At 50.3% G+C, this 26079-nt stretch overlaps 2 protein-coding genes across 12 annotated transcripts in view; one reads left to right on the top strand and one right to left on the bottom strand.

The window, feature by feature from the left end:
- Bin1 (bridging integrator 1) overlaps positions 1-10519 on the top strand; it is a 58612-nt gene extending 48093 nt beyond the window's left edge. For 6 of the 11 annotated variants that reach the window (XM_048442526.3, XM_048442529.3, XM_048442527.3 and 3 more), the window contains 8 exons: positions 216-344; positions 3297-3404; positions 3780-3803; positions 5227-5334; positions 6197-6268; positions 6508-6618; positions 6828-6929; positions 9921-10519. In XM_048442526.3, the coding sequence (XP_048298483.1) occupies positions 216-344; positions 3297-3404; positions 3780-3803; positions 5227-5334; positions 6197-6268; positions 6508-6618; positions 6828-6929; positions 9921-10028 (762 nt within the window). In that variant the 3' untranslated portion in view covers positions 10029-10519. The remainder of the gene's footprint in view (positions 1-215; positions 345-3296; positions 3405-3779; positions 3804-5226; positions 5335-6196; positions 6269-6507; positions 6619-6827; positions 6930-9920) is intronic. The other 5 variants (XM_048442533.3, XM_048442535.3, XM_048442531.3 and 2 more) reach the window with 3 other exon arrangements.
- Positions 10520-19241: 8722 nt separating this feature from the next.
- Positions 19242-24704, bottom strand: Tex51 (testis expressed 51). Its single transcript, XM_048442353.3, has 8 exons — positions 24459-24704; positions 24295-24369; positions 23130-23219; positions 22877-22894; positions 22713-22796; positions 20002-20077; positions 19874-19916; positions 19242-19559 (listed from the first exon to the last, which is right to left on the bottom strand). The coding sequence occupies exons 1-8, from the start codon at positions 24655-24657 to the stop codon at positions 19497-19499; spliced, it is 648 nt and encodes a 215-aa protein (XP_048298310.1). The 5' UTR covers positions 24658-24704; the 3' UTR covers positions 19242-19496.
- Positions 24705-26079: the final 1375 nt, after the last annotated feature.

Raw genomic sequence — 26079 nt, 5'->3', positions numbered from 1 at the left:
TTTCTGTCTTCTCCCTCTTTCTCCTTTCTTTTTGCATACTGGTTTCTTCTCTTGGGGTGGCCTGCTCCCTTGGTGTCTGTTCAGGGGAGCAATGACTTGCTTGTTCTTCTCCACGGGCCTGGGAGTGACTGACTAACATAACCATGGCTTTGTCTCTGTCTCCCCGTACTGTGTTCTGCCACGCCTCCCATGCTTCCTCCCTTGCTGGCCCACAGCTCCGGAAAGGCCCACCTGTCCCTCCGCCTCCCAAACACACCCCATCCAAGGAGATGAAGCAGGAGCAGATTCTCAGCCTTTTTGATGACGCATTTGTCCCTGAGATCAGCGTGACCACCCCCTCCCAGGTCAGCCGTGTCCACCGCGGCCCAGTCTTCTCCCCTTGCTGGTCTTTCTCTTACAGCATGCATGGCCTTCCATCGTCCACCCTGAGTTCCAAGCTTCTCTCAAGAGCCAAGAACTTGGCTGGAGAGATGGGCTGGAGCCTCCATCTTTGATCCATCCATCTCCCCTTTTCATCATTCCCCCATCATCATCCATTCCATCCACCCGAGCATGCACCATGGCGGGATAAAGGGACGTGTTAATGACAGGTCTTCCCTGTTCTTCATGGCGGTGGTCAGCTTGGTGGTCAGCTTCACAGTCACGATTGGTGATATAGTGGGGACATGGAGTGTTTGGGCAGCCATAGGGTGTTCCCTGGTGCAGGTGACATTTGCCTGGGAAGGAGTCGCAGGCATTGTTTTAGTTAGAGATAGCAGAACTGGGCCAGAAGGGACAAGAGACAGACTCACTAAGTGGTGCAGGTTGCTGTAGGAGTCAGGCAGAGCCCTGTTGGATACTGTAATGACTAATGCAGGGACTAATCTGCTGGCACTGCCGCTTCTAAGTGTCATGAAATGCCCACCCTCAGATGGAGACAAAGACAGAGGCACCTTCTGTGCAGGGAAAACATCTTGTTAAGACTGGAGCAGGCCGACACACGATCAGACCAGCCTGGGGTGATCTGCTCCCTGCTTCAAGCTGGCCTTAAGCTTTCTAGCCTCCCATCCTGTGCAGGGCTTCCCTTTCGAGGAGGTGGCTATCCTAGATCCTGGGGGACTTGGCCAGAGACCTTCCCTTCATAGGTGTCTCTAGACTCTACCTTCCCCAGGATCATTTGAATATCCCAGATATCTGGAGAAGGGGGCCAGGGTCTGAGGATAGGACTGTGAAAGAGGCAACTTGGAATGGAGAACAGGGGCCACTACAACAGGAACCTAGAGACTAGGGTGGGCCTTTAGCTCCCGTGGAAGAACTAGGGGGTAGAACTAGGGGGTGCTCCTCTATGCAAGAAGGTGGTCCAGAGGCCAGTAGGAATAGGCAGTGTGGGAATGGAGCTGAAAAACTCGAGGTTCGCTCATTGTAGGGCCATTCCCTTCCTGAGCATGCATGTGCCTTGAGGGTACCTGGGCAGGTGGCCGACATGTGTTTAAGATGAGAGATATGGGATATTGTGGGAGCTAGTAGATGCTGGGGGGAGATGTCATAGCTACTTACTTATACCGTCTTGTTGGGTTTTCAACACCCCCTGTGAGGGGGCATAGCCCTTTTACCTGCTGAGCTTCCCATGGTCATGTGTCAGAGGGAGCCAGAGAATGGCTCACCAGGCTCCATGTTTGCCTGTCGTCGTCCCCCCCCCCCCCACCCCATGTCATTGCACGCCTTGCTTGCTTCTTCTCATCTCCATCTGCAGGGAGCCGGGACTACCGGTCTGTCGGGGGGGTGGGAGAGTACTCTGGGTGGTCTTGCATGCGTGGGGGAGGGCTCACGTCGTCCACGGTGCTTGTGCCAACAGGCTGCTTGGTGTGATGTGGTGAGCAGTCTGCACCCATGCAGTGTCTTGGTCTTGTGTGGGAAAGAGCTGTTTGCCACAGGCAGGACTGAGAGGAGACGAGCCACACCCTGGTTGTGGGCCTCCCCCGACGGCACTGCAGGAGTGTTGCTGTCTGGGCTTGGGTGACTTCTAAGAAGTGCGGAAGGGGTGAGGCGCCTGCAGGCACCTCCAAGTCCTGAGGCCATAGCCACCAGGTCTCTAGCCCAGCTTTCAGACAAGGCTGGACTGGAAGGGGAGTCAGCTAAGGGTCAACCAGAGGCCACTTGTTCTGGGAAGTGGGTCCACTTGGCCGGGCCCTATTGAAAGGGATTCCAGATTCTCCTGCTGTTTGGGCCCTTACTGTCCCCAGGACTGTAGAGGCTCCTCAGAAGAGCCGCAGGCCACATCACAATGTTTCTAGCCTTTCTTGATTGGAAGGGGCATGGACCTGGGGTGTTATCTCTGAGTTGGGCCCCCATGGAAAGCAAGTGGAGGTAAGAAGTTGTTGGCCTGAACTTGCAGGGCTGTAGCCCCTCTGCCATCTCCTGAGGGCTGTGGAGGGGCACACGGCACCATATCCTTGCTTGAACTGGGGTGGCGTCTGCCATAGCTTGGAGGAGGAAGCCCACAAGCAAGACAAGTTTGCAGCCAGCGTCTGGAAGGCAGCTAAGTCAGAATGTCCCGGGGGAACTGTGGTTGCCCTAGCAACCGCCCAGCCTTGGAAGCCTGTCCCGGTCAGCTACTACTGACTTGTTCAAGGATCACTTTCGAGGGTCTGGAGAGAGACCCCTCCCATGATGTGCTAACCTGAGGTGTATTTATATTGTTGAGCTTTATATTGAGGAGTTTTAGATTGTTGATGGAGAACTAGCTTCATGTATATGGCTGTATCCAGGTGCCCCAGAAGGGAATCCTGAGGTATCTGTGGGTATTGTCTATAGCTGTAATGTGGGTACCCCAAGCTGCCTGACACTGGGGTCCCACACTGAAGACACCCTTTCCCTGTCCCTAGAATTGGATGGCAGGTTGGGGTTTTCCCATAGAGTGGTTTTGGATAGGTGCCGGTGGGAAACCTTTGGCCTGGGGTCTCTGAGCTGGGAGACTGAGGTGGGCATGTTCAGTCCAGGCCACTGCCTTGTGCTGCTCTTGATACACAGGGGCAAAGTCAGGTAAGCTTGTGGGGGCAAAGGGCCAAGAAGCTATGGGAGTGATCTGTTGTCGGCTGCTGGAAAAAACTGGCTGTTGTTGGATGTCCTAGTTGGCATCAGGTGTCTTCACGCAGGTGGGAGCCTGTACTAGTTTGTGTAGTTGTGGACAATACTTCTTCACGCGAGTGTGCAAATGTGTGTGTGTGTGTGTGTGACTCCATTTTCCTCAGTGTGCACAAGGCATAGGCTCAGTCTGTTACTAACTGCTTTCTTTCTCTGCTGCTGCTGTTACCAAGTTTGAGGCCCCTGGGCCTTTCTCAGAGCAGGCCAGTCTACTAGACCTGGACTTCGACCCCCTTCCGCCAGTGGCAAGCCCTGTGAAGGCACCCACACCCTCTGGTCAGGTTGGTTGTGCCCACCAGTGTCCATTCATGCGCCTGAGGACCAGGCCTTGTGTGAGCCATATAGACTCAAGTCTTTGAGGGTGAGGGGACAGCTCACTAGGCCTTTTCCCAGTGCCCTAGCCTCTTACCTCTTCGGATATAGGGTGGAGTAGATGTGGATTAGCTGGGTTCCTGTCAGTCTGGACATGTTCCACAACCTCTGGTCACTCCAGCATCCTGCCCAGACTGGGCCTCCCTCAACTGGGGTTTGAAGCCCTCAGAGCCCAACTTGGAGCCTGCTGGGTTGGGGTGTGTGTGGGGTCCCTGGGTGTGCTTGCTACCCTGTCACTAACCTCTGTACTAACTCTGTCCTTTTCCCGTTACTGCTTCACTCAGCCAATCCCGTGGGACCTCTGGGAGGTAAGCCACACCCTTGCTCCGCACCAGTGCCCACACCCCTGGTGGTTGCTTCTCTATGTGTGGAGGCCCACTCGTCCCTGCACCCAGTCTGCATGTGGCACACTCGCTTGTCCATGTTCATGTGCACGGGGGCCACTGAGACTCCATCCTTCTGTCAGAACCGCAGGAGTGGGCTCTTTGGTGTCTCAAGACCGTGTCCTCCCTTGGTTAGAGTTCAGGTCTTGCTGTTTACCTTGACAAATAGCCAGCAGGTCATCTAGAAGAATCAAGGAGTCCTGATTACAAGGTAGTATTAGAACACTGTTTTTCTGGGAATCCACCCCTGGGAGCCCTGGGCATAGGGATTCAGACTTGGAGAGACTTGGGGACTCACACTTAGAATGTGCCCAGTAATGGTTACAGTTAAATGTAGGTTCCAGGACACAGTTAACAAGGGCCAGTCAATGTGGCAGGTGCTGCTGGGCCACACAGCATTCAGGACTCTGGGAGCTCAAGAGTTTCTATAAAAGCTTCGTTCTATAAAGTGCTGAGTTTGATTCTCAGTACTCAGGTGAAAACCCCAGGCATTGGGCGGGAGTGGTAGCTCAGTGGTTAAGAGCACTTCCTGCCCTTCCTGGATTCTAGTCCTGGTTCCCACGCCAGCTGGTGTACAACTGCCAGTAATTTCAGTTCCGTGGGGTCTGAGCCTTAGGCTCTGCAGGCCCCTGCACACATTTGGTACATATACACCTATACGGACACACACACATACATGTAAATACATAGTAAATAAATTTTTTAAAAAGATGCCGGCTATGGTGGCCCAAGCTTGTAACCCCAGCACTTGTTAGTGGAGGCAGAGGTGTGGGGGCATCACTGGATACTGCTTGCCAGCCAGCCTAACTGACATAGCAGTGAGTACCAGTTTCAGAGAGAGACCCTGCCTCAGAAAAGCCAAGGGTGTGTGTGTGTGTGTGTGTGTGTGTGTGTGTGTGTGTGTGTAGTGACTGAGGAGGCATGAGAGCTGGACCTCTGGCTTCCATACACAAGATCATATATGTCACATATGTGCATAAGCATGCACATATACACCCACACCACACACACACACACACACACACACACACACACACACACACACACGTCTTTCTGTAATTGCCAGGGCAATAAGGCTGGAGTGGGCTGGCAGGGCCATTCTGACCCTTTTGGTAGATGCTATGCTATGTGGTGGCATCACACCTGCCTGACCCCTTGATGGTGGCAGGACCAGAGCATTGGGAGGCAGTTGACCCCACAAAATTCTGACCAGGCTGCTACCCCAGGCCACATCCCTTGTTAATGCTGTCCACTCAAGACCACCCTCTCTTGTCTCCTGCCCTTGTCCAATATGCCTCCCCCACCCCGGCCTTCTCACCCCTTCCCCATCCTGGTGGCTTGTCACTAGCCCACAGAGAGTCAAGCTGGCGTCCTGCCTTCCGGGGAGCCCAGTTCTGCTGAGGGTACCTTTGCTGTGTCCTGGCCCAGCCAGACAGCCGAGCCAGGGCCTGTCCAAGTAAGTGCCCCCTTGTTCCTATCTGGCGTCTTCCCATCTCAGGTGTAGTATGGACAAAGAGCCAGAGGGAACACACAGTATGGACAAGACCTGGGATGGTGTCACTAGGTGGTACCTAACGTGGTAACCATGGCTCAGATTGCATCCACCCTCTTCCCTCAGAGCAGCCCTTCAGAGTGGGAAGAGAGGGACATTTCAGAGGCCCTAACAGGTTTTTCTAGACATTTCCCAGAATTTTCCTGGCCTGTCTTCATCATAACCTTATCAACCAGGTACTTTCTTTTGCTACATTTGAGGAAGTGGAGGGCAGAAAGGTTGCGTACCTAGGTTCCAGTGCTCAGAAGCGGCTGAGTCTGAGTGTTGGTAGAGGCTAGCCCATAGTGGAGCCTTTGCCGTGGTCTTCTGTAGTGCTGTAGCTCCGATGCTGTCCCTGTGGAGAAGGTGGCATCCAGGCTGGAAGAGGCTGGCTGACATCCTAAGCATGCTTGGTGGGTTCACGCTGTAGAGCAGGCTCTAGCTAAGCTGGGGGCCAGCGTGGCTGGCAGAGCAGGCAGGAGGAAGCTAGCTGGGTATTTAGAGAGGAGGGCCTGTAAGGCTTAGGTGGGGGCAGCATTCATGGTAGTATGCCATTCAGTGAGGTGTAGAGCATTCTGCACACACATGTCACCCCTGTGTCAGCCAGCATTTTCTCACCAGTCGCCTCCTGTACAGAGATGTCTGTCCTGTGGGATGCTCCTGGATTGTGCAAGACACATTTCTGGGCCAGCCAGGCTCTCTCACTTGTACGCTGCGCTCCTGTGATGTGTCCTGGATAGGGCATCCCGCTCCGTGTCTGATCCCTTGCTGGCATTTTATGTTGCAGCCAGCAGAGGCCTCCGAGGTGGTGGGTGGAGCCCAGGAGCCAGGGGAGACAGCGGCCAGTGAAGCAGCCTCCGTAAGATGGCAGGGACCATGCCCTGTTTTTTCTTCCCCATTGTCTGTCTGTCTAGTGCTGTCTGTCTTCTGCCCGCCTGCAGCTTCCCTGTGTGCCTCACCCATGCTGGTGCAGGCCACAGTTCCCTGGAAGAGCACCGGGCAGGATAGTTTGGCACCCGACATGAACGCGTCCCCTTCCCTCCTGGTGCCCCGACTATGCTGCCATTGGTGCGACTGACTGCTCTGTCCTGTTCACAGAGCTCTCTTCCTGCCGTGGTGGTGGAGACTTTCTCAGCAACTGTGAACGGTGCCGTGGAGGGCAGCGGTGGGACTGGGCGCTTGGACCTGCCGCCGGGCTTCATGTTCAAGGTGAGCTTAGACTAGCTAACCCTGGAGCCTTTGTCCCTGGTGCCTTGAGAGCCAGGGTCATCCTCATTTACAGGCTAAGATGCTTAGCCCAGGAGCCCTGTGGCTCACTCTTAACGGAGCCTCTGAGTCTACTTTAAGAAAAGCCTCTATTTTTTTGTGGGCTGGATGGGGGACACAGCCCCCGGACATCCTCTTCCCAACTCCCGCAGGTACAAGCCCAGCACGATTACACAGCCACTGATACTGATGAGCTGCAACTCAAAGCTGGCGATGTGGTGCTGGTGATCCCCTTCCAGAACCCAGAGGAGCAGGTGAGCCGAGGGGAGTGGTGAGTGTGGGGGTAGAGGAGGATGGGAATCCCGGGGCTGCTGCTGCAGTGGTGGGTATGGCCAATAGGGGGCAGCAGAGGCCCCTGTAGCAGGGCGCGACTAGGCTGCCATTCATTACCTGCGCCTCTCTTTCCCCCCCCCCCCCCATCTTACTGTTCCCCTCCGGTCTTTCCTTCCCATTGCCCCCCTCTGTCTGTGCCTCTCTTTTTAGCCTGTTCTTTTCCTTTCTTCCAGCTGCCCTGCCAACTTTCTGCATCTGAGTTTCTTTCTTGTCTTTGCCATGCTCTTGGGCACGAGGCTTGTCCCTTTTTTCTGCAGGGTTTCTGCCTGCAGTGACAGCACAGGCCCCACTCTGTACAGCTCCTTAGCTGTGTTCTTAGCTGGGTTTTCTAGGCCTTTCTCACTGCTGCCACCGCCTTATGTCAGTTAACTTTGGAAGGCAGCCCCTAATGGGCCTGGTTTAGTGCTGTGTCCCTCCTAGCTTGTGACTGACTCCTCTGCCCCAGTGCCACTGTTGGTATAACAATCCTTCACGGGTTGCTGATAGCACCCACGCTGACACCGAGCATCTTGGCTGGCTCTTGCCCTAAGTAGGTGTGGGCCGAGCTGCAGGGAGTGCCCAGACTTGAATACCCTACAGCAGTGTGTGTGTGTGTGTGTGTGTGTGTGTGTGTGCGCGCGCGCGTGCGCGCGCTTTGTGTACCTGTGTGTGCCTGTGCCTGTGTGTTGTGTGCCTTGTGTGTATGTTTGTGTGTGTACTAAGACAACCTTACTTGTTCCCAAGGAACCATCTACCTATATCTGTGAGATAAGGTCAGCCCGTCTCTCCTTCAGTGCTGGGATTTCAGTATATACCCCTACTTCTGGCTTTTTACCTAGGTTCTGGGGTTTGAACTCAGAGCCTTATGCTTTGAGTGGCAAGGACTTTACTAACTGAGCCATTTCTCTAGTCCTATCTGCTGCTACTTCGAAAGTCAGAGGTATCTACTGGCCACTTTGGTGGGTCTTTCCTAGCTGGGTGGGATTTTGAGACGCGTAAACCCTGGCCACCAGCCAACAGGGAGGTTGTGTATGGGTACTAAGAGGGCTTGAGACAGGTTATGTACAGGCTCAGAAAAGTACAGAGATCTATAACAATGCAGATAATGGTAGAATAAAATTGCAAAGACCTGGGAAGTTGCCAGGCATGGTTCAGCTTTGGCACAGTCATGGAACTTCAGCAGTGAGGGCTTGCAGAGAAAACCCCCGTGCGGGTTAGTGTTGAAGGAAGAAGCAAGTTGGGATTGAAGGGCTTCATAGAATGGATCTGGGACCTTCCAGCAAGCATGCAGCCTCGGGTCACATGTGTCCTGGGATAACTGTGAATGCAACCTAACATAAAACAGTGAACCTATTTAAAACATCTTGTTTTGTTTTGAGACAAGGTCTCATGTAGTTTGGGCTGACCGGGAATTTACTGTGCTGCTGAGAATGATCTTAAAGTTGTGATCTTCCTGCTTTTTCCTCCAGAGCTCTGGGATTGCTGACCACCATGCCTTGTTCATGTGGTGTCAGGGATGAAACCTGGGGAATGCAGGGCAGGCACCCTGCCAACTCAACCATATCCCAATCCCCAGTAGTAGGGGATTTTTGATCTTTTATATTTCCAACTTGACTGAACGGTTCTCACGCATGAACTTTGTAGAGGAGAGCAGCTGCCACAGTATCTAAACATTGGACACATCTACTAGAGGCTTTAGATCTTTATTACATTATTTATTTGTTTATTGGTGTATGTGTGACTGTGTGTGTGTGTGTGTGTGTGTGTGTGTGTGTGTGTACACATGTGCATGCATGTGGCATGGTCCATGAGTGGAGGTCAGAGACCACTTTACAGGAGTCTTTCCTTTTTTCTTTCATTCCACCAGGCAGGCCTCAGGGATTGCACTCAGGTTGTAAGGCTTGGTAGCAAGCACCTTTATCCACGGAGCCACCTCACTCCCCTTCTCCCCTCCTCCCTTCCTCCCCTCCTATGTTTCCTTTTCAGCACTGGTGTTGTGTTGAATTAAGGACCACGTGTATACCCTGCCACCACACTATATCCACTGCCCTCTCTTTTAAGTTCTAATTTGGGGTCAGGATCTCACTAAATTGTTCCAAGATGACCTTGAATTCACTCTGTAGTCCAGGCTGGCCTTGAACTTGTTACCATTCTTTCTCAGCAACCCCCCTCCACCTCAGAAGGTTTGATTAGAAGCTTTTAACTGCTAGTACTTACAGAACTTCCTGACTGTTTATAGACATCTGGGAACTTGGGAGGACAGTTGGGGTCCTCTTGGAAGTTGATAGGGTTTGGGAAACCCCGTTCCAGAGAGACACACAGGAGTCAGAGCATCCTATGGGTTCCTTGGAGTTGACAAAGCAATGGGATCTGAAGGAAGTTTCAGCTGGGAGGGAGAGAGAAAGGAGCGGGGAGAGGAAAGGAGGGGCGGGTGTGTTGGGACAAGGGACTGTGTCTAGGAGCATCAGCAATCACAACTAGGCTGTGGGATACTATGTAAGCTTGTATTTTTGGCTGAGGCAGGTGTTTGGAGTCACAAGGACTGGATTAGGACTGTCTGGAAGAGCAGTGGTATAGTTAGCATGTGGCAGCTGCCATTTGTCACGGTCTACAGCCCTTCTTCTTTTAGGACCCCTTCCCAGAACAGGTTGTAAGAGCTATGAGAGGAGACAGGCGGCAACAGGGTGTGGCCTGTCCTGGCCCTTCGTTGTATCTGAAGGGTCTGGATACTAGGAGGGATGCATTTGCAGGGAGCAGGTGCTTATGGGCTGGTACTGAGGTCATAGTTGAGGCTTAGACCAGTGCAGTCAGGCACATAGGATTCAGAATAGCAGGCAGGCAGACAGGCTCCTCCCAGGCCTGCTTGGGTCTTCTTAGTGTACTGGAGGGTGTTGTGACGTGGACCTGTGTTACCCGCGCTTTGTTGGCCGCAGGATGAAGGCTGGCTCATGGGAGTGAAGGAAAGCGACTGGAACCAGCACAAAGAGCTGGAGAAATGCCGGGGCGTCTTCCCGGAGAATTTCACAGAGCGGGTGCAGTGATGGCGGAGCCCCTGCAGCCTTCCGGTGTGTGAAGAACACCTTTTCCCAAGAGATGTGTGCTTTCCTTTTCTTTGTTTTTTTCTTCCTCTCTTTTCTGTTTTTGTTTTGAAACTCTTGAAAAATGTCGGGAAATTGGGGAGTGGAGACCTAAGCCAAGAGGTGTTCCCCCAAAGATGAAGTGATTTTCCAAAGAGCCATCCGGCCCAGTTCAGTGGACTTCTCCAGTGTTCCCGAAGCTGCTGTGTCCCTCTAGTTGAGTTCCCGGTGCCCGCATGTTTAGGGCGGGCCGGGGGCGCAGAGCCACCGCCACACTTGCCTGACGCTTGGCCGCGCCGCCGGGCGGGGCTTGGGTCCTCTTCTGGCAGCTGCCGTGGGTGGGGCCTGCACACTGGCCCAGCCTGGTCCCGCTCTGCAGACCATCCGTGTGCTGTTTGAATATAAGCCCTAGTGTTCAAAATGCAGCGAAACAAACAAAAAACCTGACAAAACCACCCAGGAACAGTGCACATGTCTTTCTTCACCTCTGTTGTGTGAGTGGGACCCAGGCCAGCTGAGGCCTCTATACTGCTGATGCCCCTCAGGTACCAGGCGTGGGAGACTCTGTCTGCATGGATGCCACCTCCCCTAGGCTAAGGGCACGTGCTCTCTGGGGTGTCCACTGGTGGTTGACCAGAGTACAAGTGATGGACAACTCCTGGAAATTGTCCTAGGGGACCTTATTTAATACACTTTGGCACTTAGAGGGTGGGCAGATGGTTACCAGGGCAGCACACAGGGGATCAGAGCCATGAGGGCTGAGACCACCAGTGGTGGCCTGCGATGGGACCTCGGACTCTATGGAGAGCGCTCGTCCAGCAGGGGAATGGCGAAGGTAGATGGTGATCCAGTTCCGTGGTTATCCCTCTGTGCCCTGTGCCCACGGCACCTCTGGAAATAGCTGTTGATGTTTGCCTCATGAACAGCCGGAGTGGTTCAGTATCCAGGACTGCAGAAACAGCCTGGCCTCCAGAGAAGGCCAACTGGGGTTTAGAATGAAGTCCTGTGCCTTCCTGTAGGTGACTGGGCTGTTCTGCTGTCAGCTCCATCCTGAGCTTTCTGTAGGGGACAATGAGAGCCGGCTACCATCAAAGTAGCACGGTGGGCAGGGGTGCCCAGCCTGCAGCTTGTGGGTTACTAACATCCCAGGATAGCTATGAATGTGGCCTGACACAAAACTATAAACTTATTTAAAGCTATAAGATTTTTTTTTTTTTTGGTAGTTCAATTCTTGGCTCTTGGGTGTGAACTTCATAGGATACACCTTTCTTGCCCCAATGTCAGAAGGTTGGGCGCACCCATGGAACACATTCATTTCTAGTCACCTGCCTAGGGAGCTGTAGCTTTCCAATTCATTCTTTCCTTTCTATGAAGTCCTCTCCCTTGGGAGCCTTGGGTTTGGAGCCCAGACCTGAGCCTAGGATACAGGTGTCCTCGGCTGTTAATCGGGTTCTGCAGCCAGGGTCTTCAGTGTGGAAGATTTTGAAACATTCTCACTAAGAACGTTATCAACTAGAAAGTATTTGCATTAGATTTCACTATATTTTGAGATTCAAAGACATGCCATGAGGGCATCTTGTCCATGTCCCCCAACACCCCTTCCCAATTTTTTTTTTTTTGTGTGTGTTTTGACAAGGTCTATTTATATAGCCCAGACTGGCTTTGATCCTCTTGTCTTGGCCTTCTAGTCCTGGAACTACAAGCCTGTGCCATATTCTACCTGGTGGTGGCCATGTACCTAGGAGCTGGGTATCTTTAGGCTCCTGTTGTGGGGAGTCAGAGCCAGGCAGCCTGTATTAATGCCTTGTCTCACTTCTTCAACTAAATACCTAATAAAAATAAGAAGGAAGGGGTACTCCAGCGCACTGATCCAGTGGCTACAGTCTGTCATGGGGGAGGCGTGGTGGCAGGAGCGGGAAGTGTCTGGTCACATGACATCTACAGTCAGAATGCCAAACAAGATGGCTGCTGGTGCTCATCATGTGTTCTTTTTATGCAGTCTGGGATCTCAGTTCCTGGAAGGGTGTCGCCACATAGACCGTGAGTCTTCCTGCTCGCTTAACCCCGTCTAGAAAAGCGGGTCACAGACCTTAACTTACAGCCTGGGGTGCTGCTGGGCAGTGGTGGTGCATGTCTTTAATCCCAGCACTCAGGAGGCAGAGACAGGTGGATCTCTGTGAGTTCGAGACCAGCGTGGTCTACAGAGTGACTTCCAAGACGACCAGGGCCGTTACACAGAGAAATCCTGTCTCGATAAACAAAAACAAACAAACAACAAAACCAAAAAAACCCAGAAAAATTACCTGGGATGCTGAAACCACTAGAGGGAAACATAAATATTTCGAGATACCTTGGCAGCAAGAACTGGGACTGTGGAAACTGAAACTCATGGGGCTGGAAGGACAGCGAATGCCTGGCAGCCCTTCCCTCTTTCACAGGATCTGAGTTCAGTGCATAGCACACACAAGGAAACTCAAACTGCCTGTAACTCCAGCCTCTGTCTGTACCACACACACACACACACACACACACACACTCACCCATACACACACACACACACACACACACACCCATACACACACACACACACACCACACCCATACACACACACACACACACACACCCATACATATTGAAAATAAGTTTAATTTTTCTAAGTTTCTGCTCTGCAAGGATAACTATCAGCAAAGTAAATAGTCTATAGCGGGAGAGAAAGTCTGTGATAGCCTCAGTCTGGGATATATAAAGAACTAGAATACCAAAAGCACAATGACAAAGACAAAACAAACACACACAAAACCCTCAACTTGCTGAAGAAAAAAAATGAAAAAACTAGGACTTCATAAAAAAAAAAACAGAAATGGCCAATAAGTACTTTAAAAAAGTATTAAACCCCCTTCTCCACTATGGCAATGAAATGAAAATCTTTAAGATTCCGTCCCTGGTTCTTTGAGTTGGGTGGCTCAGTGGTAAGGGCATTTGCCACAAAGCCGGGTGACTCAGAAGGTGAGAACCACCGATGCTAACCGTTCTCTGACCTCCACATACGTACTGTGGCATGTGGTCCTGCATTCTCATCCATAAACAAATGTTAAGAAAAAAGATCCCACATTGTCCCAGTCAGGATGGCTAGGATCAAGACAACAGATGAGAGCTACTGCTGGCGGGATGCACGGGAAGAACTAGTCACTGTGGCGGGAGGGGAAACCGGTATGGCCATCATGGAGGCCAGTGGGACGCATCCTGGAAAAAAAAATTAGAAACAGGATTATCATGAGACTCAGTTATAGACCTTCGGGGTGTAAGTGCACGTCCGTGGTCATTGGCGGATGTCCACGATAGTAGGAAATGGAGAAACCTAGGTGCTCATCAACAGAGAATGGCAGATGGTAGACATACGTAGTGAAATCTCATTCAGCTGGGAAGACGAATAAAACAACGAAATAGACAGGAAATAGGATGGACCTGAAAGGATATTAGGTGAGCCTCAGAAAACAGAAAGGAAAACACACAGCTGTAGCGTGTATTTTAATTGGTCTTAATAATGAAAACCCAGAGTCAAATATTAGGGGGTGCAATCAGCCACTAGTTCTTACCTCTATGAAATCCTCAGGCTAAATGGGGTTTCCTGTCTCTCTAAGTCCTCAGACTGAATCCTGAGCTCCTGTCTCCTCCCACCTTATATTCCTCTTTCTGCCCTGCCATATCACTTCCTGTCTCTACCTCCCTAGTGCTGGGATTAAAGGTGTAAGCCTCCACCACTTGGCTCTGTTTCTTTTTTAGACTGGATTAATTTTGTGTAGTGAGGGTGGCCTTGAACTACAGAGATCTGCCTCTGTCTCACGAGTGCTGGAATTAAAGGTGTGTGCCACCACTGCCTGGCCTCTATGGCTAATTAGTAGCTTAACTCGACACTCTAATCTTTAGGCAAGCTTTGTTACAGTACAAGCATAATACTACCACACACAGCTCCCTTCGGAGGAGAGGTAGGCTCACAGTGAGCTGAGGTCGACTCAGAACCATCCCCAAAGTGAGAAGAAGCCTGTGCAGGGAAAGGACTCCAAGTATGAACCACTCCCATGCAGCATCAGGAACTCTTGTTTTATAAGCCGGCCTAGCTTCTGATCAACCTGAGGAAAACTAGCCTGGATTTTTGGACAGTGTGAACAGTCGGTTAACTGATGGAGCACAGACAGTGGCCGAGGACTCAGACTATCCGGCAAGTGCTGAGGTCCTTTAAGCTTTCCTGCCTGTGTGGCCCAGTCTCCTGCTTCTGTAGATGTCCTCATAGCACTCTGCAGCCAAGGAAGCAGGCAACACAGTCCATGACAAGCGTTGCAGAAATGACGATTTGGTGGATGGCACATGCTGCCTAACCGTGAGGACCAGAGTTCAGATCTCCAGTGCCCATGCAGTGCCAGACGATCACGGCAGCCGGCCTGTAATTGACAGGCAGGTGGGGAAGGAGGAATCCCAGCAGCCAGCGGGCTAGCCAAACCAGCCTATCTTGTTGAGCTCTGGGTTTGTTTAAGAGTCTGTCTTTGTCCCTAACAATTGTTGTGATAAAACACCATGACCAACAGCAAGTATATTTGGCTTATACTTCTATATCGCTGTTCATCACTGAAGTCAGGGGAGGAACTCAAACAGGGCAGGAACCTGGAGGCAGGATCTGATGCAGAAACCACGGAGGGGTACTTCTTACTCTCTTGCTCTTCATGGCTTGCTCAGCTTGCTTTCTGATAGAACCCAGGACCACCAGCCCAGGGATGGCCCCACCCACAATGGGCTGGGCCTTGCTCCATCAATCACTAATGAAGAAAATACCTTACAGGCCTGCCTTCAGCCTGGTCTTAGGGAGGCATTGTCTCATTTGAGGTTCCCTCCTCTCAGATGACTTTAGCTTGTGTCACGTTGACATAAAACTGTCCAGCCCACATCTCAGTCAATAGGGTGGTGAGGAATCAAGGAAGACTCTCAATTCAACCTTGAGTCTCCACATGCATGGATTATGACATGCATATTCACCAAATGCATGGACACACGCACATACGTATGCTAAATAAATAAACAAATGGGTTTCCATAAGACAGATAAGCCCCACCCCCCATCTTGGACTGTGGGTAGGTGGTGGGGCCGTCTTACAGTCTGCTGTCGGTTAGGTGAAGTAGCTCAGTACTTCCTGCCCAAGAATGAGGACTTGAGTTCAGAAGTCATGCGGAAAACAGACACAGTGCACGCTGTAGCCTCAGCCCTGGGGAGGTGGAGGCAGATGGATTTCTGGGGCTTGCCAGCCAGCCAGTCTGGTCCAGTTGGCAAGCTCCAAGTAAAAGTCAAAGACCCTTCCCAGAAAAACATTATGGCCAGCTCCCGAGGAACAAAGTCGAGGGGGACTTCTGGCTTCCACATGCGTACACGTATATCTGGATGTGCACCCGAACACACACAAACATGTATGCACATATATGAACGGCATCAGTGTTAACATAGGGTTTGTATGTTGGAGTTCTGTTTTATGTGTACCTGATGCCCATTTTCCTGTAAACAAGCACAGATACTAAGGGCTAGGGTAATAGGGTTTGTATGCTGGAGTTCTGTTTTATGTGTACCTGATGCCCATTTTCCTGTAAACAAGCACAGATACTAAGGGCTAGGGTAATTTGATTCCCTAAAAGCAGCCATTGGTCTCTCAGAACTCCGGCTGCCCTGAATAAAAGGATTGGCAGTCAAAGCCGGCAGCCAGACTACCCTCGTGGCAGCACCAACCACTGAGCCCCTGCAGGCGGGCTCAGGGAAGTTTGTCGCCAGCAGCTTTGATGAACTCTAACCTGCGCCCCCTTGTGGTGCAGCTGAGGAACTACTACTATGACTGGGGCTGAAGACTGATCAAACCTAAGCCTCTGAAGAGATGCTGTGATTAATTCAAACGCGGCTTCACAGGCTACACCGTCAAGCTGCAGAGGCTCCCTGGGTGAGTCTCCTGGGAAACACCCTCCGGTGCTGCTGTCCCTGAGGTTATAGCACTAGGCTGGATAAAAGTCTTAGGTAGTTTTTCTTCCCCCACTTTTAAGTAGTGAACTGAGTGGAAAATCGGAAGAAAAAGCAGCAGTGAGCACAGACCTGTCATGGCCAACAACAGCCGGGTCATTGGCAGGTCTAGCTGTGATCACAAGGCTGACCTGAGAACAAGCAGCTGGACAGCTCAAGAATGGCCATAGCAGGGCGGAGGGCAGCAGGGGTAGGAAGGGGGGTGGGCAGAAAAGGGGTGGCAGGGGCGGGGCTGAAGGATTGATGGCCATAAGGAGAAAGGGAAGAGAAACTAGGTGAGAGAATGATGACATCCTTCGGGTCAACCTTGGGGTCAAGGGTCTCAGACCCTCCAGGCTCTGGACTGTCACATTGCCTAGCGTGAAGGACTGAGGAAATCTTGATACTAATGCCTGCTAGCCCCAGACGAAAATCCAAGGAACCCTGACTTCCTAGGAACCCTGATACCTAGACTTGCGTGGAAGCTACAAAGCCAGCGGCAGCCAACAACGGAAGAATTTGACCTCCCAAGCCTACACACTAGTCACAGGGTTACACCTGTAGAACCCTGCAGCCCAGAGGGAGGAAGGGAGAGGGAGGAAGGGAGAGAGAGGGGAAGAGGACAGGGCAGGGAAGATGGACAGCCCCATTCACAGATCTCTAAGTTCAGGGATGGCCTGAGTCAACCGTAGCTCACCGTGAGCTTACATCTCCTGAAAGAGCAGTAGGTTTTGTGTGTTTGTGGTTCCTGAGCCTGGGTCACCTCAGTCTAATTCTTTTCACATCCATCCAGTTACCTGAAAATTCCATGGTTCAGTTCCCAGCACTCATTTAACGCCGTGCTCTGGTTTGGTTCTTCCCTCTTGAAGTAAGGAAGTATTTAAACTTTTCAAAGAATTCAGAAACCTACAGAAATGAGACCGCGGATATTTTAAAGAAACCTTGAAATGTTAGAGCGACTTGGGAACTTTGCAGAGACCTTTCATATTTAAGAGAGTCTGGATATTTTAGAGACTAGGACATGCTCTTAAGGTGGCAGAGACAGAAGAATTCCCAGAAGCTAGCCAGATGACACAGAGCTAAACAGCAAGATACCCTGTCTCTGACAATGTGGAAGATGAAAACCAAAACCAACACACGCGCGTGTGCGCACGCGCGCACACATACACACACACACACACACACACACACACACACACACTACACACCATGTACACATATATACATCAAGGATAAAAACTAAATACGATGGTGTAGTATGGACATGCACCACTTAATGGCAATATGTTTTGAGAAGTGGATCTTTGGTGACGTCATCATTGTGTGACCATCACAGGAGGCATTTATATTATCTACAATAGCTATGACACCACGGAGTGACACACTCTTATGGGATCATCCTTATATGGTCTTTTGCTGACTAAAAATCTCATTATGGAGCCCATAACTATGTGCCACACATGAATGTTTGTGCACAGCAGAATACATGTTAAAATGTAACAATAGCCCCAAACTGGCAAAACCTTAAATGTTCATCATCAGTCGAAGCCATAAGCACATAGGTAGATGACGTAATGGTATAAATTGCTGAAAATGAGCAAATTGAGATACTTATGTATACAATGAGTACTGGAAAATATTCAAACTATAATGGCAAGACACGAGAAGACAGACACAACGGCATGGCACTGTAATTGTATTACTCAAAGCTCAAACAAGGTAAACTGATTTATAATATTAGTAATAATATCAGTACTTTTCTTGACGCCGTGACTAAAGATCCGACAAGATGTGATTTAAAGCAAAGTGAGGTTTATTCCGGCTTAGTTCGCCAGGGCCATTCCAGCATACTGTGGGAGACAGAAGCAGCATGCTGGCGAGTCAGGAAACTGGGCTGGGCTAGAAAACCTCAAGTCCTGCTTCCAGTGGCCCATTTCCTCCAATGACGCACCACCTCTTAAAAGTTCTACAACCTTCCCAGACAGTGCTACCAGCAAGTGTTTAAATACATGGACCTGTGAGGGATCCTAGACACGGAAGCCACAACAGTGGTACGCTGCATTTTTGAGCATGTTAGTCAACAGCAGAATGCATACATGGGATATGGGTCCCATCAGCTTCTCTTACCTGGTGACACTGCACCACCTTAGACCGGGCTCTCTCTGTGTTGTGCACACAGTGATGAGATAAGCCGTGATGTATTTCTCAGAACCCTCTTCCTTCATTACATCATCTGACTAGATTTGCATATAAACTATGGTCATTTGAATGTCCTTAGTTCTTTTGCAGCTGGGCAGAGTCTAAGTGCTTGTTCCTGGTCGTCCAGGGAGGGCACAGTGTAAGAACCGGGGAGGTTGTGCTAGCCAAGAGGGTGTTAAATCATACCGTGGAAAGATACTGTTTTATATTTAGCCGTTATTTGAAACCCAGTAGTCCAGACCAAAACAGACTGGAGTGACTTGTGCCAGGGACCACGTTAACATGATTTAGTTTTGAGTTCATTTTCATGTTTTTCAAAAACACACAAGAAATTCAAAGCAAACAATAGAAATAGAAGCCAAAGCAAGCCGAGGCGGCATGTGTCTTAGATTTCTATTGCTGTGATAATACACCATTATCAAAGGCAACTTGGGAAGGAAAGTATTCTTTTGACCTTACACTTCCACAATTCAGCCCATCACTGAAGGAAGCAGGGCAGGAACTCACGACAGGGACCTGGAGGCAGGAACGGAAGCAGAAGCCATAGAACAACACTGCTTACTGGTTTGCTCCTCACGGATTTCCCAGCCTATTTTCTTAGAGCACCCAGGACCACCAGCTCAGGGATCGTACTGCCCACAGTGAGCTGCGGTCGTCCACATCACCAGTCAAGGGAAGGTGCCACAGGCTTGTCCACAGGCCAGTCTGGACAGGACATTTTCCTTCACTGAGGTTTCTTCTTCTAAAAGGGTTCTTGCTTGTTGGAAGTTGACATTAAATCTAGCCAGCACACTGTGATTTTAGAAAGTCCACCCTGCCTTCCCCTACTCAGACAAAGTGACTTCCAGGCCTAGGGCTGCAGCTGTTGACAATGTTCCTGAGCCATTTCAGTGCAGTCGAGTTGACAACAAAGATTGACTATCGTATCCACTTAAACCAAACCTCCAGAAAAAACAGGAAGACGTGATTTTAATGAAAGAGCTGTTTTACAAAAGGATATGTGTTCAAAGGGAAGAGAGAGAGAGAGAGAAAGAGAGAGAGGGAGAGAGAGAGGGGAGAGAGAGAGAGAGAGAGAGAGAGAGAGAGAGAGTCTTGTCTGAAAACTGCAGAACCCCAGTCTCAGAGCTCCCCTGGCCCCAGGGAGGAGGACACTGTGCCAGGGAGAGTCACCAGGGCCAAGATGACTTAGGTTTCAGACACCACCTGCTATGGTTGCCTCTCTGGTGAGTACTGCTGGCTTCCTGAAGGGCGTAACTGACTGTCTCTTCCCTGCAAAGAGGAAAAAAATGGGACTTTCCAAGGCAATTCCAGGCCCTCTGACTTCCTACTGGGGGTCCCACTGGCCAAAGTTACCCAGGAGTCACGACAAAGCTATTACCACGCTGGCCTGGTCAGGTCAGTGTGCAGGGCAGAGAGGGGAGGTGGCTCTGCAGGGGCTCTGATGGGAACAAGAGGCCTGAGGAACTTTGCTTATCTGTGTCCTGGGCCCCAGCTTCAAATATCTCTGCACACAGCAGACCCAGCAGGCAAGAGCTGAGCCTCAAGACCTTACGAGCCCCAAACAGGAGTGTGTTCCCTAGTACCTCCACAGCCTTTTTCTTCCTTTGGAGCCAGAAAAAGTGACCACTGGGCAAGAAAAAAGCAGGAGACGGGTCAGTCAAAGAGTGGGTGTGTGTCCTTAGGGGGCCCTGAAGCTGAGAGAGCCACTTACCCGATGCCAATCGCAGCCAGGAGCATCAGGATGCTGACAAGAATCACAACCCACTTGTAGGTTCTGACAGTCTTAACTGGGGTGGGAGAGGAGAAACCAAGTGTTTGGAGGCTGGGGTGAGGCACTTGAGGTTATAAAAGCGAGGGTGTATATCTTGGGCAGGTTTGTCCTTCAACAAAATGTTTTCTGTACCTGGGGCTGTGGGGGCTGGAGGAGAAGGAACAGCAAGGGAAAGGTGGCTGCAACTGAGAGCCCTGAGAGAGGCCCGAGGAAGAGCATGGGGGCTTGAGGTGAAGTCAGTGAAATGTTTATCTCGCAAGCATGAGGATCTGAGTGTTCCATTCCTGGTGGGATGCACCTGCAATCCCAAAGCCTGGGAGGCAGGCATTAGGCAGACTCCTGAATCTCACTGGCCAGCTGGCCTAGTGTATTTGGTGAATTTTAGGTCAATGAGAGACTACGCCTCAAAAAAGAAGATGGGGAGTTAGGGAGGCAGTTCCCAGGCAAAACTCTCACCACCCAAGCTTAAAGGCTGGAGCTGGGGTGGCCAGCGTCCAGGTAAAAGTCAGATGCAATAATCTGCATGTGTGTAATCTCTTCATTCCTGTGGGGGAAGATGGATGGGAAGAGGATCCCCAAAGCTGCTGGTGGTGCGGGTGGGCATTAGGCCTGGGTGAGCATTGGAGAGCCCGTGTTTCTAAGAAGATGGAAAGCAAGGACAGACGCTGGAGGCTGACCTCTGATTGCCATACTCACAATGTGACACACATATCTCTACACACACACGCACACACACATATCTCCACACACACATGTACACACACACACACGCACACACATATCTCCACACACACATGTACACACACACGCTCACACATCTCTCTACACACACCTCTCTACACACATGCACACACACATCTCTCTATACATACATGCACACACACATATCTCTACACACACAAACACACAGATATCTCTAAACACACATCTCTCTCCACACACACATGCACACACATATATCTACACACACACCTCTCTACACACAAGCACACACACACATCTCTCTACACACACACACACATCTCTACACACACACCCATCTCCACACACACATCTCCACACACACACGCACACACACCTCTCTACACACACACACACACATATCTCTCTACACACATGCACACACATCTCTCTCCATACACACATCTACACACACACACACATATCTCTACACACATGCTCACATACACATATCTACACACACAGTTCTCTCTACACACACGCACACACACATATCTCTACACACACACGCATACACATATCTCTACACACACACATATCTCTACACACATGCTCACATACACATATCTACACACACAGTTCTCTCTACACACACGCACACACACATATCTCTACACACACGCATACACATATCTCTACACACACACACATATCTCTACACACACCTCTCTCCACACACAGCCCCCTTTCTCCACACACACATGCACACACACATATCTACACACACATATCTCTACACACATGCACACACATTTCTCTACACACACACACATCTAGACACACACATATCTCTACACACATGCTCACACACACACACATCTCTACACACACATCTATACACACACACACATATCTCTACACACATGCTCACACACGCACACACATATCTCTCTACACACATGCACACACACATCTCTCTCCACACACACATATACACACACATATCTCTACACACATGCTCACACACACACATCTCTACACACACGCACATCTACACACACACACATCTCTACACACATGCTCACACACACACATCTCTACACACACACGCACACATGGGCGTTCTGCTGGAAGCCAGAGTGGAATGTAACAACACACTGAAGAGTCATTTTCCGGGTTTAGCTGAGGTGCAGGGCTAAGGTAGAGGAGGCTCCTGGCTTAGGGCTGTGGGGTCTGAGTGAGAAAAGTTGATAAGAAGGGCACTGACGGTGGAGCCATCGTAGAGATGGGGTGGGACTGTTCCAGGTGTGGTGAATCTGGGGACCCAGAAGCAGTGGCTCTCGAACTCTACAGCCAGGCCAAGGGACGTTAAAAAAAAACCTCAAAGATTCTCGTGTCTTTTACCCAACAGGGAAAGGAAATTCATTCTAGTTAGGATAGAAAAGAATGACGGGATGGATAAAGAAAACGTGGCACATTTACACAATGGAGTACTACACAGCAGAAAAAAATGACATCCTGAAATTTGTAGGCAAATGGATGGAGCTAAAATCGTCATATTGAATGAGGTAACCCAGACTCAGAAAGACAAATATGGTATGTACTCACTCATAAGTAACTTTTAGACATATAGCCAAAAAAACCCTAAAAACCCAGCCTACAATTCACAATCCCAGAGAACCTAAACAACAAAGAGAACCCTAAGAGAGACATACATAGATCTAAATAGGAAAGAGAAAAAGACAAGATCTCCTGAGTAAATTTGGAGCTTGGGGATCATGGGAAAGGGTAGAAGGGGTAGGGGAGGAAGGGAGGAGAGTGGAGAAAATTATTTAAAAACAATAAGAAACAGCCACTTAACTGAAAATGAAAGAATGATGACGAGAGATGGGAAATGCAGGGTGGGGGGGGGTCTGGGAAAGGGAGGAAGAGTGGAGTGAAATCCCGTGAGTGGGGCAGAGGCCACTGACCTGTGCAGAAGGTGGGGTCGTTGCAGAACAGGAAGTGTGTCTGGCAGTCAGCACATACTGTGACTTCCGTTGGGGAACGCATGTCTGTGAGAGTGATGGACAAGAGCCTCAGACATGGCAGGGACTCTCATCCCTTCCTCCAGCTCAGCCCTGGACATACTCACCACAGGAAGCATTGCAGGCTGCCCAGGAAAGTGAGATGATGGAGAAACTGAGGCACTAGAGAGGCAGACAAAGCTGGGAGCAGTAGGGAGTGGGAGCAGGGCATGGGACTCGGGGACTCATGGAAAGAACCTAACCTGTGGGTAGGGCAGAACTCCTGGGGAGATCTCAGGAGGGGAGTGCCCATTGACTTCTACAGTTCATGGTCGAAGGATGATGGGTTGGGGAGTGGATAGGGACAGCCTTGCCTCCTACCCTTCTGCTTCAGCTCCTGGGACCTCTCCTTCAGCCTTTCAGCCAGAATACCCTTCTGAACACGAAGTTCTTCCAGGAGTGCTGACTTATCTGGGTGTAGCAGAAGGGAAAAAAACTCACTGATAGGAAATATGTCTTTTGGGTACATGTGTACATACATGTACGGGTGCGCATATACGTGAGTGTGGAACCTGGCAATCAACCTTGGGTGTTATTCCTCATGAATTGCCCACCTTAGTTTTGAGACAGGATCTCTTACTGGCCTGGGATTCTATTCTGGCTGTCAAGTGAGCCCCAGGGATGCTCATGACTCTGCTTCCTCAGCACTGGGGTGATAGGTACAACCACTATACATTTTTTTTTTTAATGTGGGTTCTGGGAATTGAACTCAGATCTTCATGCTTAAAAGGCAAATCTTTTAATGACTGAGCCTTCTCTCTAGCTTTATTTTTAAAATGTGCATGTGTGTGTGGGGATAGAGATAGAGATTAATAGATGGAAAAATGGATAAGTGGATAAATGGATAGATAGATAGATGATGGATGGATGGATGGATGGATTGATAGACAGAGGCATACATATACAAGTGTATATCTGTCTGTGTGTTCCTCCAAGTGCATGTCACAGCATGCATAGGGATGCCAGAGGAAGCCCTTGGATGATAGTCCTCACTTCCAACTTATTTCTTGAGGCAGGGCTTCTCACTGTTTGCCGCTGTGTATACGCAGCTAGCTGACCCAGGAGCTTCTGGGGAATCTTTTGTCTCCACCTCCTATCTCCCTTTAAGAGCACTAGATTACAGACATGTGCTACCATGCCTAGCTTTACCAGGCTGGGCTCTGGAGATCTGAACTCCAGCCCTCATGTTGTGCGGTTAGTGATTTATCTACTGAACCATCGTCCCAGTTTCTCCTGACCCCCAGACTTGGTCTCACGTATCCCAGACTGATCACAGTGTAGCTGAGGGTGATCTTGAATTTATAGTCCTCTTGCCTTCACCTCATAAGTACTAGAATTATAGGATTGTATCACCCTAGATTGCACAGTGACACAGTGTGCTCTTAGGACGCTTCCCTGACCACTATCAAAGTATCCTCCAGGGAACGCTGTTTAGGTCCTTGTAATCCACTTCAATCCCTGGGGTCCTGGACATTGTTCTCCTCACCATCCCTCAGCTTCTTAATGGCGTTGTCTATGTGGGTGAAGAATATAGCTGTTTCTTCTTCCAAGTGGTCTCGAGCTGAGAATGGGATACGGGACAGCGGGACATTGGGGACAGGATCAGGTCAGGTGAGAGGGTGCTCCCATCCCTGCCAAGCTGTGCCTCACCAAGATACCCGGGCATGAGTAAGGCGTTATCCTCTAGGAAAAAGGAGTGTAGGCTCTGTGAGAGCTCCGTGGGCGGCCCCGGGCTTCCCCACAGCACCTGCAGGTCATAGTCCAGCAGGGCGGGCAGCTCTGGCCAGCACTGGAGGCAGTTCTTCCCTTCAGCCACTGGTAGGAGGCATATCAGCAAGACAGGCAACATCTTCTGGAGTCTTCCCCATGTGTTCACCGTCCCACATGGAACACGGTGTTGCCCTGGGAACAGCAGAACAAAGGCAAATTCTATGGACTCGACGGGTCAGCCGACGTAAACTCAGGCAGAGGCATGAGCGTCATCAGGAAGGGAGAACAGAGACTGGAGAAAGTGATGTTACGTCATCGTCAACGTATGACAGCAGTTGATGGAAACAGAGGTGGAGACCCACCTTGGAGCACTGGGCTGAGCTCCCAAAGTCCAGTTGAAGAGTGGGAGGAATGAGAATATGAGCAAAGAGATCAAAACCGTGATGGCGACATCCACTGAAGCAGTTTACCTGAGCTAATGGAAGCTCACCAACTCCAGCCAGACAGGAAGAAACCAGCATCGGTCCAAACTAGTCCCTCTGAATGTGGGTGACAGTTGTATGACTGGGGCAGACTGCAGGGCCACTGGCAGTGGCACCAGATTTATCCCCACTGCTTGTACTGGCTTTTTGGAAACCATTCTTTCCTAGCCTAGATATAGTAGGGAGGACTTTGGACCTTCCCCAAAAGCAATGTGCCTTACTCTCTCTGAAGAGGGATAGGGGGTTGGAGGAGTTATGGAGGAAAGGGGAGGAGGAGAGGGAGTGGGAACTGGGATTGATGTGTAAAATGAAAAAACATTGTTTTCTTAAATAAACAAATAAAAGCATCAACATATGAATGAAACCACTTGAGAGTGAAAAGTCTGAGCTGAGTTGGAGGAAGGAACACTGAGATGTATTGCCAATTTGGGTAAAAACTTTATTAAAAGAGTTATTAATGCAGACAGGCACACAAATGGCAGCATGGCCCGTCTCAGGCCCAGGAGGTAAAGTGTCTTAGAGGAAGGGGAAAGGTTTCACAGCACAAGGGGAGGGAATCCTGGGGTACAAATGTATGACTATGGGGATGCAAGGGAAGTGAAGAGAAGGGTCGCATGTAGGTTGAGGTATAGGCACTGTACCGGTGTGGCCTCCCATGTCTCCCACCTCTTGCACTGGTTTTCTGGGGTCTGGCAACCCTGATCTGGCAACTTCCTTGGGCAAGTGAAGATGGCTCCTGTCATGCTGGGGTCTGGACACTGAAGAGTGTGTTTATATACCCATGGAAAGGCTCTCTGTAGCGCCCTTGTCATCTGCTCTACAGCAGCTGTAAGAACGAGGTGGCTGCAGGCAAGCATCGCCTGATCAGCCTGTACCCTCAGACATACCAGAAAGACCAGAAACCCTTCCTCACTGAGCTACATGTAACACACTTGAGAAAAACCCATGCTGCGGAAACGAGAGGGTGATACCTAAGTGACCTAGAAGGTTATTAGCGTCATAACCTAGGGCTTTGTGAACATGTCTTCTGTCTAGCCCACTGGCCACTCACATCCTCGAGTGCTTTCCTTCCTTAATCA

The sequence above is a fragment of the Myodes glareolus genome, chromosome 13 (genome assembly GCF_982192425.1).
Source record: "Myodes glareolus chromosome 13, mMyoGla1.1, whole genome shotgun sequence".
Lineage (NCBI taxonomy): Eukaryota > Metazoa > Chordata > Mammalia > Rodentia > Cricetidae > Myodes > Myodes glareolus.
Note: the sequence above shows the minus strand (reverse complement) of the source record. Positions and strands in the feature narration are given on the sequence as shown.